The sequence below is a fragment of the Macrobrachium rosenbergii genome, chromosome 36, assembly GCF_040412425.1.
Source record: "Macrobrachium rosenbergii isolate ZJJX-2024 chromosome 36, ASM4041242v1, whole genome shotgun sequence".
NCBI lineage: Eukaryota > Metazoa > Arthropoda > Malacostraca > Decapoda > Palaemonidae > Macrobrachium > Macrobrachium rosenbergii.
This window is the reverse complement of record NC_089776.1, coordinates 23,337,962-23,359,676: the sequence shown is the minus strand read 5'-3', so window position 1 is coordinate 23,359,676 and position 21,715 is coordinate 23,337,962. Positions and strand designations below refer to the sequence as shown.

The following is a 21,715-nucleotide window of genomic DNA, read 5'->3' as shown; positions in this document are numbered from 1 at the left end:
TTACGACCTGTTCAGGTCTCTGTACCCTTACCCTTACTGACTCTTCCAGAAAGCAAGAGGTGAAACAACCTTACTGGGAAACAACCGGAAACAGTCGTTCCGACCGTCCCAGGAAAGAAAACTCAATAAATGAGGTGCTAAAAACCCCTACACTTAGTTTACCAAATTAAAGAAGATATGAAAAATCCGAAGTTTCATACAAATCCTGAGATAATGGGAGAGGTCACTGGAGGTCACTGGTGACCTACTGATCATGTAAGATCGTACTGTCACCGGGATTGAGTGACCATGCAAAATTTCAAGTCTATCGGACGAAGGAACAGGTCGAAAATTGAGTAACAAGTTTTGACCCGACAGACAGACAGATGCACAGACGCAGAAATCAAATTAAATAAAAGCATTTAAAAGTAAAATAATAAGAAATAAAGCAATAAGGGATCCTCATTATTGTTGCCTAAGTAATTTTTAATGCCTAGTTAATTTTCACCCGCCTTGTATATATCAAGTAAAAACTGGGGCCAAGATCGTGACTGAAGATATATTGAAAAATGGCAACGGATTTTTCATGGGGCAACAAGATAAATCAAGGGAAAAGAGAAGAAGAAAGCAGGAAATGAAAAATAAAAAAGTTATATTATTATTATTATTATTATTATTATTATTATTATTATTATTATATTATTATTATTATTATTATTATTATTATTATTATTATTATTATTATTATTATTATTATTGTTGTTGTTGTTGTTTTTTCTGTATGAGAATGCATTTGAAAGTAATTCATTGAAACAAATCATGATGAATAAAATAATTTGATAGAATTAATATATATATATATATATATATATATATATATATATATATATATATATATATATACATACATACATACATACATACATACGTGTGTGTGTGTATGTAAGTATGTATGCATGTATATTAATTCTATCAAATAATTTAATTCGTCATGATTTGTTTCAATGCTATACCTTCAAATGCATTCCCTTACACACAAAAAAACGATTATTTTTACCCATTCGTATTTGTTCCACCAAATTAGTAATAATACTATAATGATATTATAATAATAACTTTTTGACTCATCATTTCCTGCTTTCTTCTTCTCTTATGCCTTGATTTATCTTGTAGTCCCATGAATCATCCCCTATTGCCATTTTCCAATAAATCTTCAATCACGATCTTGGCCTCAGTCGTTACTTGATTTATGAGGTGACTAAACTCCACTGGTCCATTTTTTCTTAAACATGAAGTAACCCATATTGTGTTCCATGCTGTCATTTTTATATTCACTTCATAAATGAGATCAATAATCCACTTCAGACTAAATCATAACTCTTGTCACTTTCAAGAAGGGCCACATCGGTACTCAGGAGTATTGTTTCGGTTTGCGTTTGAAGTCGTGTGATAGGACCTTTTCCCTCGTGTTGCCACCAGGCATTTTGCCATTAAGAAAATTTGCTAGAAGCAACTCCTTTTAGGTTCCTGCAGTATGGAGGGAACGAACGATATCTTAAAGGGTTAGTAAAACTGCGTTGCCTGTCCCACTTAGAAAAAATATAAAAAGTTTTAGTTATATTCTTTTAATTATATTCTTTCCATCTCAGTACTGGACTATAGTTCCTTAATGAAAGGTCAGTGTAATTAGTTAATGAAGGTTTCTTCGGGAAGCAAAATACCATTTAATTTAGAGAATGGGTCAAGTTAATTACATTTTGGCTATGTCCCCCGGATGATTTAGGCCCAAACAAGAAAACCTCCGAGGAAATTAATGGATCCTGGAAGGTAAAAATTGGTCTGAGCGGACGTTGATTTAATGTTATCTATTTGCTGGTGAGCTCAACATATATGAGAAGAGATATGCTTCGGGTAAGGAAACTGCAATAGAAGAGCGATGAAGTTGATGATGGAAGATACCGAACGAGGAAGTGGTTGGTTATTTTTAATTAGTCGTTAATCATCATAGACGGCCTTAATTAGAACATTATTCCCGGATGGGTATGGGAATAACATTTTCTTTTAAAAAGGAAAGATAATCAAATGCCTGTATCAAATCCAACCAAAATAAAACAGAGAAGAGGAGGGTAGATAACCAGGAAGGATGGACTTTACTTGCAGTGGCGATTCTAGGGGGGGGCCAGGGGCCATGGCCCCCAGTTTTTTGGCTGGCCCCCAGCTTGGCCCCCCCAGTTTTTGTTTCCATATCCTAATTCTAAATAAGCTTAGTTTAGGCATATATAATAATATAATATAATATATAATATAAATATATACCTTATAAATTATACAGTATACTATATATACACTCAAATATCCCATCCTATCACAATAACTAGACGTAATCACAAAAAAAAATGGTAACGTAACGTTGCTAGATTAAAATTATTGGAATTTTTTTACACCTCCGTCCTCCTCGCCCGCTTGTGTGTGTGTGACGCGAATCAGACGCGTATGTTTCACGTCCATGTATGATGTGATGATGTGATCAGTACATGTAGTCTGTTTCTGTGAGACTGTGAGCCGGTCAAGTCAGTTTTACCCGATTAGTGTCTTATTGAGTGTCTAAAGCATAATTATTTGTGCATAAGTGCATTTGAGCATAAGTGGTATTCATTATTTCGTCTCATACAAAGTGGGAGTAGACTAGTGGCTATGAGATATTCGATCTTTATGTACAGTATGTGGGTGTTTCACATAAGAAGCGGATACGAAAATAGAGTAAAAAAATAATTATACGAAATCTTAGAAAAGAATGAGAAGAATCTGACAGGCGGGTGTAAAGTAGCAAACAATGTACACTAATTTTTTGTTATATGATGTAGGTCTATATCCCAACTCAAGTTTTAACCCTTCAACCCAGTGTTAACCTTTTCACAAACAGATCAGACAAAGCCAAATATAAATATTGTCGTTAGCCATATTTGAAAGAAAATAACTAAATAGGCCAAAATACAAGTAGCTGGTGAGTCGGTGACAATTAACCCCATTTTATTTTTACATAGAAAACACTTCCTATAATAATAAAAATCGTCTAATTGTATCATAATTTTTGATTCGTGAATGTTGGCAGTGATAGTGTAGGCCTATATGTGCATATATTTATTATACTGTATACATGTTATACACACACACACACACACACACACACACATATATATATATATATATATATATATATATATATATGTGTGTAATATGTGTGTGTGTGTGTATGTGTGTGTGTGTGTATGTGTGTGTGTGACAGTGTGTGTGTGTGCGTGCTGTCATCATCTTCCAGTCGGTAGTCGGCAAAACCGCAAATTTTATCACATTTTTCTGTGGTGACAGGTGTGTTGTGTTAATTGTGAATTACGTGTGATTATTTAATTTAATTTTTTTTTTTTCAGAACTTACTATCACAGATAATTTTATTGTACTATAGACAATCATGGATAAATTTGTAATTAAAAAACGCAGTGAATGTGATGCACCATTGACAGTAAACCTTGAATCTGATAAACCTGCTAAGAAGTCAGAGGGAGACTGTGATCGTGAAAGTATTGGCAATCCTGCAAGATCAAGTTCACATGATCATCCAACAAAGAAACAGAAAAAGGAAGATTCTGCACCAGCTGACATTTCTCAATCTGCTTCTGAGAATCCTATTCAGGTACGCTTAAAAGAGTATCCAAGGCATAGTGAAGGAAAGTCTCATGCTCTGTCTTTTGTGGGGGCTTGGTTCGACAAATATGAATGGGCTGAATATTCTAAAGAACGAGATGCAATGTTCTGTTTTGCATGCAGGCACTTTGCTCCACCAACATATGGCAATGCAGATGAAGCATTCATAAAGAGTGGCTTTAGACGATGGAAGAAAGCACATGGAAAAGATGGTGCCATCGAAAGCACATTTCCTCACAGTGCCACAAAACTTCTTGTATTGCATGGGCGGACTATCAACGAAATAAAGCTGATAAAACATCAATTGCTCAGTGTATAAGTGAGGCATACCAGAAGAAAGTTCGTGAAAATCGTCATTACATAAAGACATTAGGTGAAATAATCCTGTTGACTGTAACACAAGACATTTCAAGAGAGGACATAGAGAAGGTGATGATGAACTGAATCCAGGAAATGTTCGTAAGATTCTCAGATTCACTGCTAAACGTGATCCTATTATAGCTGATAGAGTAGAAAGTGGTCCAAAAAAATGAAAAATACACTTGTTCTGCAATACAGAATGAGATGATTGACACACTTGCATGTATGGTGAAGGAAGAAATTGCAGAAAAAGTTAGGTCATGTCATTACTTTTCTGTTCAAGCTGATGAAGCCAAGGATGTTAGTAAGGCAGAGCAGTTGGCATTAGTTATTAGATTTTATGATGAAATAGCAAATTGTATTCAGGAGTGCTTCATTTCTTTCACTCAGATGGACTTGTTGGATGCTGCCTCTATCACAGATATTATTTTGAAGAGTTTGGATAAACTGGGGTTGGATTACAAATCTTCTCTTGTAGGATTAGAGATTTGATGGGGCATCAGTGATGAGTGGAGGGATTAGTGGTGTTCAGAAACGAATTCGTGATAAAGCTCCTTTTGCATATTATATACACTGCTATGGACACAGGCTCAATTTAGTGTTGATAAATGTTGCAAAGTATGTACCCCAAGCTGCTGAATTCTTTAGTTTGCTTGAAGAACTCTATATCTTTGCTAGTAACTCGGTAGTTCATGAGAAATTCATTTTGATACAGCGTGAAATGTTGCCTGAAGAACAAGTACGAGAACTGCAGCATCTCAGTGACACAAGGTGGTGGTGTCAGGCCACTTCGTGTGAAAATGCTCTACTCCGTCTGGAATGCATAATGAGACTTTTGAAGGAAATTTCTGAAGATGACATTGGTGCCCGAGCTGTATCCGCTCGCGGTTTGCTTGCCCAGATTGATGCAGAGTTTGTTTACTTATTGCAATTTTTCACAGATATTCTTGGAAAAGTTAATAAAGTGTCTACACAGCTACAGGATAAACAAGCAGACCTAGGAAAAGCAGCAAATCTAATTTCGTCACTCCATGAACATTTAGTTAATGTACGCAACTCTGACTTGAATGACCATTACTCTGAGAAGGTTAATGAACTCTGCAGGAAATGCTGCATTACACCAACAACAACAAGAAAACGGGTAAAGAAACCTCGTAAGCTTGATGGATTTATCGTGTTTGAAACAAGTGGTCAAGGATCTTCTGTTCCATGTCATGTGCAACACATCAGGATTTTCTATGAAGTCCTAGACTGCTTAATTAGTGAATTAGACCGTCGTTTCTCCAAAGAGTCAAATGCAATTTTCTGTGGTATTTCAGCTCTCTGTCCTGGAGGACAGACATTCTTGTTAGAAGAAGACTTGAAGGCATATGCAATGGCATACTCAGTCAGTCAAAATGATTTACAATATGAGATCCCTCTGGTGAAGAAATTACTCACGAAAGAGCCAATACAGCCTACATCCATTACACAATTCCTGTCATTCCTTAGTCCTTATAAGGCTGCATTTGACTGTTTGTACAAACTATTGTTAATATCTGTCACTCTTCCTGTTACCAGTGCTTCTTGTGAGAGAAGTTTTTCAAAAATGAAATTAGTGAAAACATTTCTCAGAAATTCCATGACCAGTGCTAGATTGAGTAATATCGCATTACTGTCCATTGAAAGTGCACGTGCCGAGGGAATTGATTTAGACTGTTTTGTTGATGAATTTGATAGCCGGCATGATAATCGTAGAATTAAGCTGCACTAAATATACGTACTATACTCTACTTCACCTCAGGAAAGGGAAACTCGCCCTGTTGGCAACACTGCATTACTTCATGCATGCTTGCATGGGGTTTTAATATCAACATAATATTTACATTACATTCATAACTCATGATTCATTTTTGTTTTGAAGATAGTTTTTATGAATTTTTGAAGTAGGCTACTTAGGTTTGTCCTTTCAACATAATTATGTAGAAAGTAAAAGTGGTTGCCTAGCAACGGGTGTTACCAGCAGGGTGATTTTCACTTTCCTGAGGTGAACTCTACTCGACTATACTAGCCTATATGAAAATCATGTCATTCCCACAGCATGCCATTGCATGATTGCTCATGCCTTGTGTCTCAGTATTTTTATCTAGATTACATACGTTGCACGAGGTCATAGTTTTATTGTTGATATAGTCATATAGGCCAATAGCGATATAGTCACTCATAACATTTTGTGGACCTATTACGCTGTACATAAGTGCTATGCAATTATAGGTGCAGTCACGTTAAAAGTCTGACCAAGGGTCAGGTTGTCAATCCGAAGAACTTAGTAAAATCAAACACCAAAATAATTTCCTTTATTTGTAGTTTATAATGAAAAATGGTTAATTATAAGGATTCACAGATGATTTATAGTAATAAAAAGTACTGAAATGTCAAGCAAATCACTGTTTGTTAAGTGACACGCCTACAGTTTGCCAATGGAGATTTTCTCTGCTATTTCATTATTGTGTATGAAGGGCAGTCGAAACTCTTATCCCGGACTTACAAACATTATTAAATTTTACAAGACAATTGTCAATTGGCCATATTATTTAACTACTGCATACCGGTATCAAAACAGACATCTATCCCACCTATATAGTTTCCCTCATATCGAAAATTCAAGGAATACATGCTATATTCAGGTGTCCAACTGTACATTGAAGAAACATTGCCATATTTTTGCGATTTTGTTAAAAATATATTGCAAGAAATACATATATATTTTTTTAAATAATACGAATAACCTCCATTATCATAATGTTTGTGTGTAGGCATACATGTATATGTTTTACAAATGCAAGTTATGAAAGTAATGAGGTGTTATTATTGTCATTTGTTATTTCATTAATGACATAATATTGTCTTCAGAGTGCCATGAAAATGCACATAGAACATCTACTTTTCAAAAAATTTTCCGGACCCCCAGCTGCTTGCTCGCTCCCTTCGCTCACCTAGCCACCAACGATAAATGCCCCAAAATTTATATTGGCCCTGAAGTGGCCCCCACTTTCAGAGTCCTAGAATCGCCACTGGTTACTTGAAACATTGGTGGGGAGGAAGAAGTTTGGAATTCGTGGCCCTAAAGAGAGAGAGAGAGTGAGAGAGAACTGATTCAGTAAGAAACTTCATACAAATGCGACTTAATGGAGGCGAAAATAAAAAGCACTAGAACCTAATGTGTCAAGTTGCTCCAGATTCTTAGAAAAAACATCGATACTCCACTAGAAAAAAGGTTCCAGTATTAGCCTTGTAAGGCCCACCTTCCCCATGGATCATGCAGAACATAACTCCGTGTGGTTGTAAGGTCAGAAATAAATTGTATCTTGAAAGTATACATATTTTTCGTTGTCTAAAATCTCTCTTATTTGTTTATTGAAGAAAATCTGCGTATTGTTGAAATATCAGTAGTTGAAGCTGTTTTAAAAAATATATTTTTCCAAATAAAGGTCGAAAAAATCCATTATAGATTGAAAAGGCGGTGAATTGCTTGCAAAGTTCAGCGAAGGATGTGTGAAGCTTGAATTAGAATTGGAGAATAAATAATAATTGCAAAGAAATGAATAAATAGAAATAAATTTCCGAAAAGTTGAGGGAAGGAAAACTGAAGAGGGAGAATAATGTAAGATAAGGCAGTTGGTAAACAAGAAAGCCAAAGAGGCTGAAATTAAAAACGGGTCAAACAAAACGAAACAGGACTTTGGTCAGTGGAAATAATGAACGCACAGTGAGACCCGAATTAAAGGCAAAGAATGAAAACAAGAGTGAGATTTACAAACATCCATATCTCCACATGAATTGTACCTTGTATTAGATTGTTAGAGGAAGGGTAATTTGTGTAACTTATAGAAATGTTACTGGCTTGTGGTCTCAAAAACCATATGTGGTAAATGACCCCAGGTCAAACAGGGTCATCTTTTATTGCTGTATCTGTTTTAAGAACAGAATCAATCATCTTACTTCCCTAAGATGTCTCTGGTAGCAGTGGTTCATCCCTGGGTCAGTAAATTCCTCCCCTTTGTCGACTCCTCTCACTGAATCTACTCTTAAACAAGGGCCTACTGGAATTAAACACTGACATACAAAACTAGACTTTATTTGCAAATTTAACGAAAGTGATTCAGCATAAGTTACGATCATGAAATGGAGTGAATTCCATATAAATGGAAATCATCACAAGAGGAAATCCTGATTCACAAATATTCAGATTAATCATTCTAAACCAGCTAATACTAGTGACTAAAACACTGGTCACCAAACAAAGTAATAAGGTCATAATTATTTTAGACCTCAATAAATGTCATATAGTATGTAAAGAATAAACACTACTTCCGAAATATTCGTCCTCTCAGGACGAACCCAGAAATCCTGTTGGAAGAAGCATATATATATGTATATATATATATATATATATATATATATATATATATATATAATATATATATATATATATATATATATATATATAATATGTTTATATATATATACACATATACACATATACACACACACACATATATATATATATATAATGTATATATGTATATATAGATAATATATATATATATATATATATATATATATATATATATAATACCTGATATATATATATATATATATATATATATGAAAACCTGAAATGGTGTTACTAGACATTAATATTCAAAACAGAAAAATGCACAATGGAGAACAGAACAGGACAATGCATAATGGAGACACTGAGGATTTTCACCGCAGCACTACTAGGTCTTTCCACCAAATGCCTGGAAAAGATGTAAGTGTTCAAGAGTTATGGAACTCACTTTCTATGGCGACAAATAACAGATTTTCAAGGGGCGATCTTCCAACACTGTTGAATTACCAAATCAGCCCCAGTCTCAAAATAAGTCCCCCCTGCAAGAGTCTGCCCACCGGATAATATACCATTAAGGAGGGCAACACACATACGCACTCACACTGTCTCAATGCACTTAAATCCTGATCATCGTCAGGCAAGCACAAATGCATGCGTCAGACATCTCGCTGTATCCAACAGTGAAAACCTCCAACGTCGACACAAAAGCGCCTGCAGCGGAAGTGCCACTGACAGGCCAGCACGTAGTTCGTCCAAAGTCGTCCAAGACTTAATATATGTTAACTACGCAGGAAAGAGGAAAACGGATTATTATGTAGTCTCGTGATGTAGTTTTGTCACTGTATTTTATTCTAAAATGTCGAGTATGGATTTTATGTAACTGATAGCCATGATTGTTAGATAACAGAACACTGCGTCAATGAGGAAGAAATGTAAAGTTTAAAAAAAACAGTAAAAGCACTGATAACAGTAAATTTAGCAAGTAAATGTTTAGTGTCTAATGGGTAAGAAGAAGTATGGTGATTACAAATGATAATTTCGTTAACAAAATGAATGTCAGAAATGATTTGCCACGTTCTACAGGCACCGGCAATTAGGAGTGTTGACACAGATGTTCAACATCCATATCCGGTCGCCTCTCGAGATCCCAGAGTAGTAATTTGTACTTAGGAATACAGGTCATGCGTGAAATGTCAGCGGGAAGAGAATTTTGGAGTATTGTTTGATATTAGACATTCCAGCTAAATGTGGAGACAAAAATATTTCTCTGTCATTTCCTTTTGCAACTCCGGCGGCGTCGTTCTCGACCAACAAACGTGAAATAAAAAATAAAAATGTCGACTTCATTAAAGGAGATATCCCAGCACTTCAGTCCCAATAGAAATTCTCGCGTTTTTTTCACAAAGTATTGGCATACTTTCTGGAATAGTAAATTTCTGGAGTTTTAGTGTGTTTTTATGATGAAAAAAAAAAAATAGCATTTTGATTTTCTCTGCCATTACGCCCTTCGTTCCCTCGAATTTTATATATTTCTGTGTTAAAGATTTTCCGGCAATCTCACTGAAAGCACTGTAACCTATTTCTCGTATCTGAGAACCCCAAGTTCAAATAAACATTCCATTAACGGAAGAGTTATTGAACTAAATTAAGACACTCCCTTCTCTCATAAGAGCATAGAGGTTATTCAACAAATGAACGTCCCAAACTTCTTATCTCCCGTTAGAAAGTAAAATAATTGTGAAAAGCTTCATTTATTTACAATTTTTCTCTTTCGGGAAAGCTTGCGCTGTTGCCTTTTTGATTGTGGCTTTTTTTTTTCACAAGAAAAATTTGGTATGCAAATGTATGTTAACTGATAATTCACATTGCAGGAGAATATTCTCACAGAAAAAGAAATGACTGATGGCACTTTCTATCTCGATGTGCGGTTATCTTTAGCAAAGTAAGTTTTCAAAGTTAATGTTGACCTTCCAATAATAATAATCTAAAAACACAATAAATGACTTTTTCGACACTATTTCCTGCTTTCTTCATTTTTTCCTTTATTTATCTTCTGGCCACATGAATCATCTTCTGCCATTTTCGAAAAATCTTCAGTTATGATCTTGTCCCTGTCTTTTCTTGATTTGTGAGGTAACTCAACTGCTATTAAACACGTTGTGATTTTTATAGTCATTTCGTAAATGCCATCAGTAATCCATTCCACCAAAATCATAACTGTTGTCAGGCATAAGAAGGGGCTCGACATGTTTTTCGAAGAATTATAATTTGCTTATGAATGCGAACACCCTGCAGTATGGAAGGAATGTATGAGATCTAAAAGGTTATACTTTTCTTAAATATTGCACTTAGAGAAACATCACCCTCATGGAATTGGCGTAAATTAATCGCAAACAATATCCAAAAACCAACGATCCTACTTTAACGTCAGGAAATTCTTAGCAGAGCTAGAGCTGAATGATACAAAGAACGTCAAGTTTTAAAAGTTCTAATGACATTCCTGTCATCCATTACTGGACTGCAATTCCTTAATTGAAGGTCAGGTTAAATAGTTAATGAAAGGTTCTTCATGAAAATTAATACCCTTAATGTAGGGCATGGATAAAGATGGAAACAGTTTGGTTCTGTACCGGGATGACTTAAGCCTTTACAAGAAAGCCGTCGAGGAAATTACTGGATCCTGTAGGGTAACTGTTTCACTGTGCAGAACTTGATTTAATGATATTTATTTGCTGTGAACCCAATATTTATTCAGAGAGATGTGCTTCGGGTAATAGAAGACCGATGATTATGATGATGGCCTGTACCAAATAAGGAAGTGGTTGATCAGTTCTTTATTTATCGTTGATCATCAGAGACGGCCTTAATTAGAACATTATTTTTGGGTTAGTGCGGGAACACAATATTTTATATGCAAAGGTTTACAAGACGTAAACAAGTGCATTACAAGATGGAAAAATCTGGAGGAAGAAGTAGTTTCTGGTTCGTGGCCGTAGAGAGAGAGAGAAGAGAAGAAAAGTTCGGGTTCGCCAAGAAATTCCTACAAATGTGACTGAGGGAGAGAAAAACTTAGAGTCTAATCAGATAAATCGATCCAAGTTCTTAAGAATAAATTCAATACCCCTGTATAAAACCGCCCAGCTATAGCCTTTAAAGGTCTACCGTCGCCATGTTGAAAATTAATTGGAGCTGAAAACTCCAGATGTTTCCAAATATCTAACAAATTCTCTCTCTCTCTCTCTCTCTCTCTCTCTCTCTCTCTCTCTCTCTCTCTCTCTCTCTCTCTCTCTCTCTTGTGTACTTGTTAAAGAGAATCCAGTTACGGTTGAAAAAGAAAATGCAGCAAAGCTGTTTTAAAGGAACTGTAGGAAATGAGTAAAAAATTTTCGAGATAAGTGGAAAGGGGAAGGAACACCTGGAAAGTCCGGTGAAGGATATGTGAAATCTTAATCATAAAAGAAAGAAAAAATCACAGTCGCGCAGAAAATGGATAGATAAATACACGAAATTTCCGAATTACGGAAACGTTGAGGAGGATAACGGAAGGCAATGCAGATGAAGAATAAGATAAAAAAGACAAAGAAACGAAACAGGAAATAGTGAACAAATGGTGGTACATAAATTAAAGACAAAGACTGAGAATGAGGACGTAGAAGGACTGATGTAAAATGAATGAATAAGAGGAGAACGAGAAATGTAATTACTGGTCGACAGAAAATTGAAATACAATCATAGGGATGATTTCCACGAATAAAGGAAACGGATTGTAAATTATATGAAAAGGTAAAACAAAATTTTTCTATGTTGTTTAGCACCTTCATGCAAACATGATGAGAGAGAGGAGGGAGAAGGAGAGCTGTGTTATTTAGTGGGAGAGCGTTAAGGAATACTTGACAAAAATATCTCAATCCAGTAAACTCTTTAAAATAGGCTGATAGGGAAACAGAAACCACAAAGGATTCAGGAAAACGGCAAACCCTCCAAAATAATAATAATAATAATAATAATAATAATAATAATAATAATAATAATAATAATAATAATAATAATAATAATAATAATAATAGTAACAGCTTCTTTGTCCGAGGATGCAGTAAAATGAGCTCTGCATTTAGGGTAGGCACATTCGCGTTTCTCCCATATAGATGAAGAGCTAATACTTCCTGTACTGGGGAAGGAAGAAGACAGAAGACTGAACTCTGCAACGTCAGCCATTGATTAAAGATTTCTCTAAGTGGAAGGAGCCCACCTCCCACATCCACTTTCAAAAAAGGAGAAACTAGTGGTGGCTGGAAAAATGGCAGTGATGATATATAGCAGAAAAAGTTGGACTGGCATAGCTGAAGAGCTTTCATGAATCTGTTTAGATTCTCGAAAGCTCTTGCTGTAGTTCAACTACTTAAATATATTCGTACAGTTACATAACCATGGAGTTTGGTTTTCCAACAACCTCATTTCTTTCTTCTCTCAAAATCTTAAAGAATTAGAAAAGAAACTTTGAGGGGAAACATCATGTCATCATGATTACAGGTTTAGATATAGTAGACTTTCTTTCTCAACAATGCAAATACCTGTTGATGTTTTTTTAATGTATCTGTCTTTTAGTGACTGTCTTGCATGAATGAATCTCCTTTAGTGAAAATCTGTTACAGATAAACTACTGAGAGTTAATGAACCTAATCACTTATTACCTAAAGGAACTTGTATAAAATAATAATTTACCAAGTGCAGTGCTGATTAATTCAAGCACCAGTTAAATATAAATAAGGATAGTTTCCATTTCCAGAACGTACTTTCTTTTATCACATTCTTGTAAGAGGTTGGCAAGCAAAGCTTTCAAGACAATTTAAATGAAGGTCTGGTCAGCTACCTTGTTGAAATGACTTTTACTGTAAAATAAAACTGCTTCACTGAACAAAGGTTGCAGTTCCTGACTACAACAATAATGATAAGAGGCACATAAATGGCAGGAAAATCTATACTGACCGATCAAAATCGGAAGATGGAGTAGGATGTGCAGTAGTGTGTGAGGGGGAATCATATATAAAAAAGTTACCAGACTCCTCATCCATATTCACTGCTAAAGCAACAGCCATAGTTGATGCTTTAAATCTTGCATCTAAGAAATTTAAATCCACAGTGATTTATAGTGACTCATGGAGTGTTTTAGAAGCCCTAAAGAAGTTTAACCCTACCCATCCCTTAATTCAAAATGCCCAGGAATGTTTTTTTTTTATATTTCTGTTCGCCACAAGTCAGTAAAGTTTTGTTGGATTCCTGGGCACACTGGTCTAGAAGGGAACGAACTGGCTGATAGTAAAGCAAAGGATGCTGCAAGATGTGATTTCTTAACTAGTAAGGTGCCACATTTGGATATGCGTCCAGTTATCAGACGATACATTCGTACAGAATGGCAGCAGAGATGGACTTCCCCATTTTATCCACAAATAGGAAGCACAGAAACATTAGAAAAAGTATTGATTTTTGGAGTTCGGGTTTTAATCGTAACAGAAGATTTGAGATCATCCTAACACGTCTTAGGATTGGCCATACCTGCTTCACTCATAGCTATATTTTTAGAGGGAGCCAGTGCCCCAGTTTGTACTCGCTGCGGTGGTCAGCTATCCGTTGAGCACATGCTGGTGCGCTGTCCTAAAATTAATCGTCTTACTAACTGGGAAGACTATTTTAGAAATTTTAAATGATCACGTTTAGGTAGATAACCTTATTGTTATCTGAAAGAATCTGGTTATTTTAATGAGATATGATCTTAGTATATTTATTAAAGATTTTAGTCGTATTTATTTTACATAGTGTATATTTTAGATATAAAAGCTTAATATATATTTGTTTTTAGTTTGTTTTCATCTAATATTCTCCATTTTTTACGTTTATATATTAACACTGAATTTTACTAGTATGTCATCATTCACCTATTCATTATCAATCATATCATTAATTTATATATTTCTTCTTCATTACGGCGCTGAATAATCCTGGTGGGTTCTGGCGCTTGGTCTTCAAGACCTAAATTTCATTATCAATCAATCAGTACGACACAAATAAAATAAAAAGCTGCACACACTCAGGTTTTCCTTTTTATATTTGTGAAAAAGGGGAGGCTGTTGAACCAAATGTTCTTTGGAAAAATGGAAAATATGTTATTCGTTGAACAGGGTTTGAGACACATCCAAATTAGTTTCTCTCTCTCTCTCTCTCTCTCTCTCTCTCTCTCTCTCTCTCTCTCTCTCTCTCTCTCTCTCTCTCTCTCTCTCTCTCTCTCCATTTAACAGGGGACAAAAAAGCCGTAAATTTTTCTACGCCTTTTTTGATAACTGTCGCATCTCTTTAGATATTCCAGACCGTTAAAGCAGACTTGCAATTTACAGTTGGTCTCTCATCCCTCGGTTTTCCTTTGCTTACCTTAAAGCAATTGCCTAAAGGCTCCATCGTAGCTTTCCTTAGCTAACATAAAGTAATTTGGACTTCCTTCCCTTTCAGACTGAGATTGTAATAGCAGCTTAGCTTTTTTGAATGCAAAGGAATAAACACCATGAAAGCAAGCAGACATTTTTTGTACTTCGTGAATATTCCGTTAAATAACAGAAAATGCAGAGGCTTCGATGTGATTTTCCATCTTTCTTTCGAACTCAGAATCGAAGAAATAATTTATGCCCTTTGTGATAAGAAGGAAGGACAAAGATATGCGGACCATAATAATTGATATGATATGCGATAATCAAATATTGAAAATGATGAGAATATTCGAAAGGTTATCTCAGTCTCACCACACAAAGCACAGAAACCCATCGTAAGGCTTAAAATAAAAGAAGGCAATTACGAAGCCAAAGTGTGATAAGGATAGATAAAGGAAAATAAAATAGTCCCATTTTTCATCAGGAGGGGCCTTTACCCTCAGGGAGTAAGAGTAGTTTCCGGATACTTATGGAAATGGGATCCAGTTTTCACGCTTCCAACTCTGTGATTGGCTTAAAATTACTTTATCTAAAGGACCTTGCTCTGCTATTGTAGCAGGATTACCTTAGGACCCCATACCAGGATCATGCATTTTCAACAATTACATAAAATCCTGAGGTTCACTAATGATATTTCTGAGCTGCACTTGCATAGGTGATATCAAATGCACATAACGGGGAAAAACTGAATCTCATCTAAGGTGATAGGTACGAAAATTTTCTGCTACCGCAGTGCCTTACTTATACAAATCTTGAGCTAACACTGTTTTCCATCTTGAACTAACACTAGTTCCCCACCTGGCCCCACAGCTTACACGACGCCAAAAGCGCTTCCATAGCCGTGCATCTCGGCCAAACAGACGAACTTACTCTTTCTCTTTTCTACTCGTGTAAACCTTACCCATTCACGTATATTTCACATAATGACTTAAGATTTGTATGAGTGGTCTCCTGATGTGATCCAAACATTATCGTCTACCAAACGAGGGAATCCAGGTCTGGTTCGTAGATGAGGACGGATGGGAAGTCATGCACCACTGATATCTTCTGGGCTTCTTTTGACATGACCAGTGAAATAAGCGCCAGTCATTTGGACGCTGTGGTGATGGCATCAAGGGCTAAAAAGGAGATGGGGCAGCAACTTCATCGCAGAAGCTTGCAAAGAATCAAGATGCGTTGTGCACCCTCTGTCGTCAACCCCTAGGAAAAATTCAATATACTCTTTATTTAAGGAAATTCAAACATCATTTTTCTACATATCTACCATCTAACTCTATACACTTTTCAAGGCGCTGTTTCCACCTCTGCAACCCTTCTTTGTAGAAATTTGGGGCCTTTCTATTAAACCATGTTGAAACTGCATGTTTAGCAGCATCCAAAGATTCAAACCGGACTCCTCTTAAGTGTTCCTTGAGTTTTGGGAACAGGAAAAAATCTGAAGGAGCAAGATCAGGACTATAAGGAGGATGTGGAAGAGTTTCCCACCTAAATTTCCGTAGGACTTCTCTTGCAACCCTTGATGAATGTGCTGGAGCGTTATCATGATGGAACAAAATTCTGCGGTGCAACTTTCCTCGACGTCGACGTTTTTTAGCCAATGCAGTCTTCAGTTTTTGCAAAACACCTTTGTAGTAGTTCCCGGTGATTGTTTTTGTCCTTCAAGGAAATCAATCAAAATCACTCCTTTGGAGTCCCAAAACACTGTTGCCATAACCTTCTGGGCAGATCTCGCCACTTTGAACTTCACTGGTGCAGCTGAACCTCTTGGTAACCATTGCTTTGATTGAATTTTACTTTCTGGGTCATATTGATGGATCCAAGTTTCATCTCCAGTAACAATCCGGTCAAAAAACTCTGATTCATTTGATTCAATCTTCGTTAAAACTGCAAGAGAAAGTTCAGCTCTTTGATGCAGTTGGTCTTCGCGCAACGCTTTTGGGACCCAACGTGCTGAAAGTTTACTCAAACCAAGATTTTCATTTAAAATTGAAAATGCGGAACCATGGGAGATCCCAGTTTCATTAGCTATCATATCGATAGTAATCCGACGATCTTCATCCACTAGATTCTGCACCAAAGCCACAATTCTTTCATTTTTGCAGTCGATGGTCTTCCCTCTCTTGGGTTGTCTTTGAGGTCCTCCCGACCATCCTTAAATCGCTTTATCCAATCATAAACAACTGATTTAGATGGAGAAGAATCTCCATAAACTTGTTGCAAAGCTTCAATAATTTTTCCTGGTTTCCAATCAAGCTTGGTCAGGAACTTGATGTTAGCTCTCATCTCAAAATTTTTATTTTCCATGGGTTCAAGAAGTTACTTTTCTGAAGCAGATGTTAACACCACGGTAGCAAGAGGATGACTGAGGTAACAAGTCTATATGGATCACTACATCACAGATAATTGTTTACCAAGTATTTGGGTTGTTTCATTCCTGTGTAAATACATCATTCAACAATTTTCATATATATATATATATTTGGAAGAGAGCAGCGAGAGAGAGAGAGAGAGAGAGATCCCCAGAGATAATAGAATAGAGAGAGAGAGAGAGAGAGAGAGAGAGAGAGAGAGAGAGATGAGAGAGAGAGAGATCGTGAAATCATCTGCCGACAATAGTTGTTTACGAAGTATGTGCCTGTTCATGTGTATGCATACTGAGATAAACCGATAACACAGAGTTTTAGTGCCTTGTATACAGTCGGATGACATTTTTTTTCTATAAACATCACTACTATATTACCAGGTGTAATCATTGCACAGTTTTCTGTGCCAAAAAGGCTTGCAAAACGAAACATACAGCTTTTTTATTTATTTTGCCTTGTTCCTGAAAATCACAAAAATTTTGCGTTAATTAATGAAATTAATTATACTCCAGTTAAATATCGTTATACCAGCTTCGTTGAGTAGACAAAACTCATCGTCACAGGTCGTCTAACACAATAAGTAACTTAATAAATTCTGAAAACTAGGTCATGTTCTAACTTTCACGATTAAATAAAGCCTCTAAATTATAGCCCACTCTTCTCTGAATGCAGTAATTTCTGTTCACTTTCCGTGCAACTGGTATTAAATTTATTCAATCCAAGATCCTTCTTTCGTGACCTAAAATTCCTTAGACGTCGAATAAAAATAAAACTGGTCTTCATCTTTGCCTGTAACTTTGAAAACAGATACTTTGCAGGCAACTCTCCCTGTGGCCGCATTTCCTTTCCAACTACGCTGTATGACGTCATGAATCCTGCACGTTTTCTCTTGTGTTTTGAAGTTGAAACATAACTTTAAGGGATAAAATATATGTTTTTAAGTGAAAGGCCATAGAACATTATTTTGTTGCTGCTTATATTCTCTCAAATCCTTAACATTTATTTTCTCAGATTCTCAACATTTTTCATTTTCTCAATTCCTTAGCATTCTGTTTTTATTTTCTCAGCTCCTTAACTCCTTAATATCCTTAAGAATGTCGGCAAGTAAACTGTCTGGGGATACTGCAGCATATCCCACTCCGTATTGTGACTTAGATCCGTCGGTGTATCGCGTAATGTGGACCTTTTCGGATTATATGTTCTACTGTATGTTGTCTATGGTGTTCTGGGGTATATGAATAACTTTTTGATAAATACTTTAAGTGTGTACAAATTCTCATTTTATTCATTGTCCAAGGAGGAGGTAATTTTAAAATTAAAGGTAATTGTATATTTATGTTTAGCGACTCAAACAGTTGTAAGGACTGGGGTATGAGCGACATACTGGCTGGGTGTTAACTGCATACATTAAGACAACAATGCTTAGGGAGAACAGATGGAAATATTGTATGGTTGAAATAGCGTTCCTGTAGTGTAGAGAAAGAAAACGAGACGCTGGCTTTGTCCTGTCCACTTCGATGATGACGATTGACGAACACACGAACACACACGTGTTTGGAAGAGGCAGCGTCGGGGCTCTTACAAGTAGCCTACTAAATCCCCAAGACGTGTGTAACGTCTGAGTGTTTGGAAGAGACGGCGTCGGGGCGACGGGCTCTTTCAATGTTCCCCCACAAGCGAGGCATCGATGCGGAAATTGTCTTGCCGACAATTGTAGTTGGCTCTTCCAGGGCTTAGGCTAGAGGCAGGTAGGAGGCTGAAGGGCGGCACCGGCCAGCAGGAGCTCGAGGAGGACGGGAGCGGGTTGAAGGGTGACGTCGGATGATCCTTCGTGGCCGGCTCGAGGGCTGAAGGATGACAAATCCTGATCAAGTAGCCAGCTAGAGAAAAAATCAGCAGGCTGAAGGATGACGTGGCTGGTCCTTATCGTTGGTCAGCTCGTCCAGTACGAGTGCGGGGCGGCTTCAGGTTTCCTGAAAGGCATCCAGGGCTCCGGTGGTGGAGTGGGTCATCTCGGAGGGTCGGACTTCTACCGAGAACTCAGGAACGGCGGGAAACAGCGAGGCGGCGAAGGGTCTATCGGCGCGTGGGTCGTCATCTTGGGTCGGCCGGGTCCTTTTAATCACTCCGGGGTCACCAGTGTAAGGACTGGGGTATGAGCGACATACTGGCTGGGTGTAGCGACATACTGGCTGGGTGTTAACTGCATACATTAAGTCTTAGAATATGTTCAAGAGCTTTTCGATCATCACCAACGTCTTCTTTACAAGTTGAATGTGGTGAACTACCTCTCTCTCTCTCTCTCTCTGCTGATAGGAGGATCCTTGCTCTTCGTTAGATCCTTGCTCTTCGTTAGAAGGATAGTAAGTTTCGGTCAATAAGATTGTCTGTCATGACATCTCAAGATGGAGTTATCCCTTCATCTACCATCAAGAGGTATGACAAGGATGTCAAGGGGAATGTCAACTTAGCTTGGTAGAGTTCTCGGCTAGCACTCTGCTAGGCCCGAGTTCGATTCTCCGGCCGGCCAATGAGGAATTAGAGGAATTTATTTCTGGTGATAGAAATTAATTTCTCGCTATAATGTGGTTCGGATTCCACAATAAGCTGTAGGTCTCGTTGCTAGGTAACCAGTTGGTTCTTAGCCACGTGAAATAAGTCTAATCCTTCGGGGCAGCCCTAGGAGAGCTGTTAATCAGCTCAGTGGTCTGGTTAAACTAAGGTATACTTACTTAACTTACAGGTCCTCCAGGAGTGGCAAGATAGTTTGGGTTGGCAAGAGCAACATGCTCACCCACCTGTACAAGACGCCCACGAAATCCAGGTTTGCTGGGTAGACCATCACCCGCCCAGACCTATCAAGAGATTCTTGATCTTTGACAGGCAGAAGAGTTTGGGTAAGTGCCAAGGAGTATACAGATAGCTGAACTGCCTATCGTGGACTAGTGAACAGACAAAGCAAGTTACATCCCCGTCTTCGTATCATGCAGGCTGACATGCAAGTTTTGTTCCAAGAAGGGGGGGGGGCATACATTGCTCTAGGTGGGTCAGAAAGACCTGCAATATAGCCCCCTGCCTCTTTAACACAAGAAACTGTTTTTCTAACTTCCATAAAGCAAGGATTTACCAGATACAAGCATCCCAGAGAGCACTGAATATTGTATATATAAGTAAACATATTTCACATTTCATTATTGTATATACCCGTATTTCCATTCTGTATTTCATAATTCGATTTCCATTGCTGATTTTTTCATGCTGTACATATTTCATATTTGTATTCCATTTTTCGAGTCCAAGTTTCATATTCATATTTGCATTGTATGTATATATTTTTAGAAATATTTTATATAATTTGCATTGATAAAAGTATTTAAATATATATATATATATATATATATATATATATATATATATATATATATAATGTGTGTGTGTGTGTATGTATGTGTATATATATATATGTATATAGATGTATGTATGTATATATACATATGTATGTATATGTATGTATATATTGTATATATGTATGTATGTATGTATATATATATATATTGTGTATATGTATGGTTTATATATGTATATATATATGTGTATATATATAAAGTATAATCACATCAACACGTGATTTGTTTATCACACATCACCAAAAGTGAAGAAAATAGAAGACTGAGTGTAGGGCCTGGCTGGTTTTGGCTTTATTTCTAAGTAATCAGTGTTCACATCTGTGTTTTCTGTACATTTTTTATGTTTGGAATACAGGCAATAAATTTAAATATCTTGACTAAGTATTAGACAATGCATTAGAAGCGGCAAAAAAGTCTCTGTATCTAAACAAAAAAGAAACTTACAGGAAAAAAAATTGCTTGCCCTTCCATATAATAAAAATATGAGAGAAAGCCCCCACGTCTTAAGAAATTTTGAGTTAATGTAGCATTCATGAAAAATAAAACAATGAATCGTGTGCTTATAAAGAACTCTCCCGACGTTACCAAAGGATGTGTATATAAACTTTAAGAAATGTGTAAGATATGCACAGTACAGGTGAACAGTGGAATTTTTGTATATGTTGCTGAGAACAACTGAGCAAAGGTGAAAAAGATAGCCTTTATAATAATGCACTGGAAAGAAATATCAGTGAATCTAGATTTTCAAAGAAAGTTACTGCCATAACATGAGCATCAGTCAAGACGTGTATAAACTTGATCTTATAATTTCCAAAGAAATTTGTAAAATGTTTAAATTTTAAGGAAGGTAAAAGATGTGTGAGGAAAACGGAATATCACATTTGTAAACATAGTGCCGGACCCTGGCACTAGAATAATTTTGCCCCCCCCCGCCTTTGATACGTGTCAGGTGGAGATTTTAGAGACCAACGGTTTGTATGTTTGTCCGTACTGTCCGCTTAATATATATGTATGTGTATCATATATATATATATATATATATATATATATATA

At 36.6% G+C, this 21,715-nt stretch overlaps 1 protein-coding gene across 2 annotated transcripts; it reads left to right on the top strand.

Moving 5' to 3' along the window:
• The first annotated feature begins 2,456 nt into the window (after nucleotides 1-2,456).
• On the top strand, nucleotides 2,457-6,171 carry LOC136825016 (zinc finger MYM-type protein 1-like). 2 transcript variants are annotated; one of them, XM_067081047.1, is made up of 2 exons: nucleotides 2,457-2,549; nucleotides 3,408-6,171. In XM_067081047.1, the coding sequence occupies exon 2, from the start codon at nucleotides 4,547-4,549 to the stop codon at nucleotides 5,792-5,794; it is 1,248 nt and encodes a 415-aa protein (XP_066937148.1). In that variant the 5' UTR covers nucleotides 2,457-2,549; nucleotides 3,408-4,546; the 3' UTR covers nucleotides 5,795-6,171. The 2 variants fall into 2 exon arrangements, with proteins under 2 accessions (XP_066937148.1, XP_066937149.1); XM_067081048.1 differs by lacking the exon at nucleotides 2,457-2,549 and adding an exon at nucleotides 2,563-2,627.
• The last annotated feature ends 15,544 nt before the right edge of the window (nucleotides 6,172-21,715 follow it).

Bases quoted from the DNA above. Each gene is read 5' to 3' on its own strand.
- LOC136825016 (XM_067081047.1), top strand. From the start codon at position 4,547: ATGAGTGGAGGGATTAGTGGTGTTCAGAAACGAATTCGTGATAAAGCT.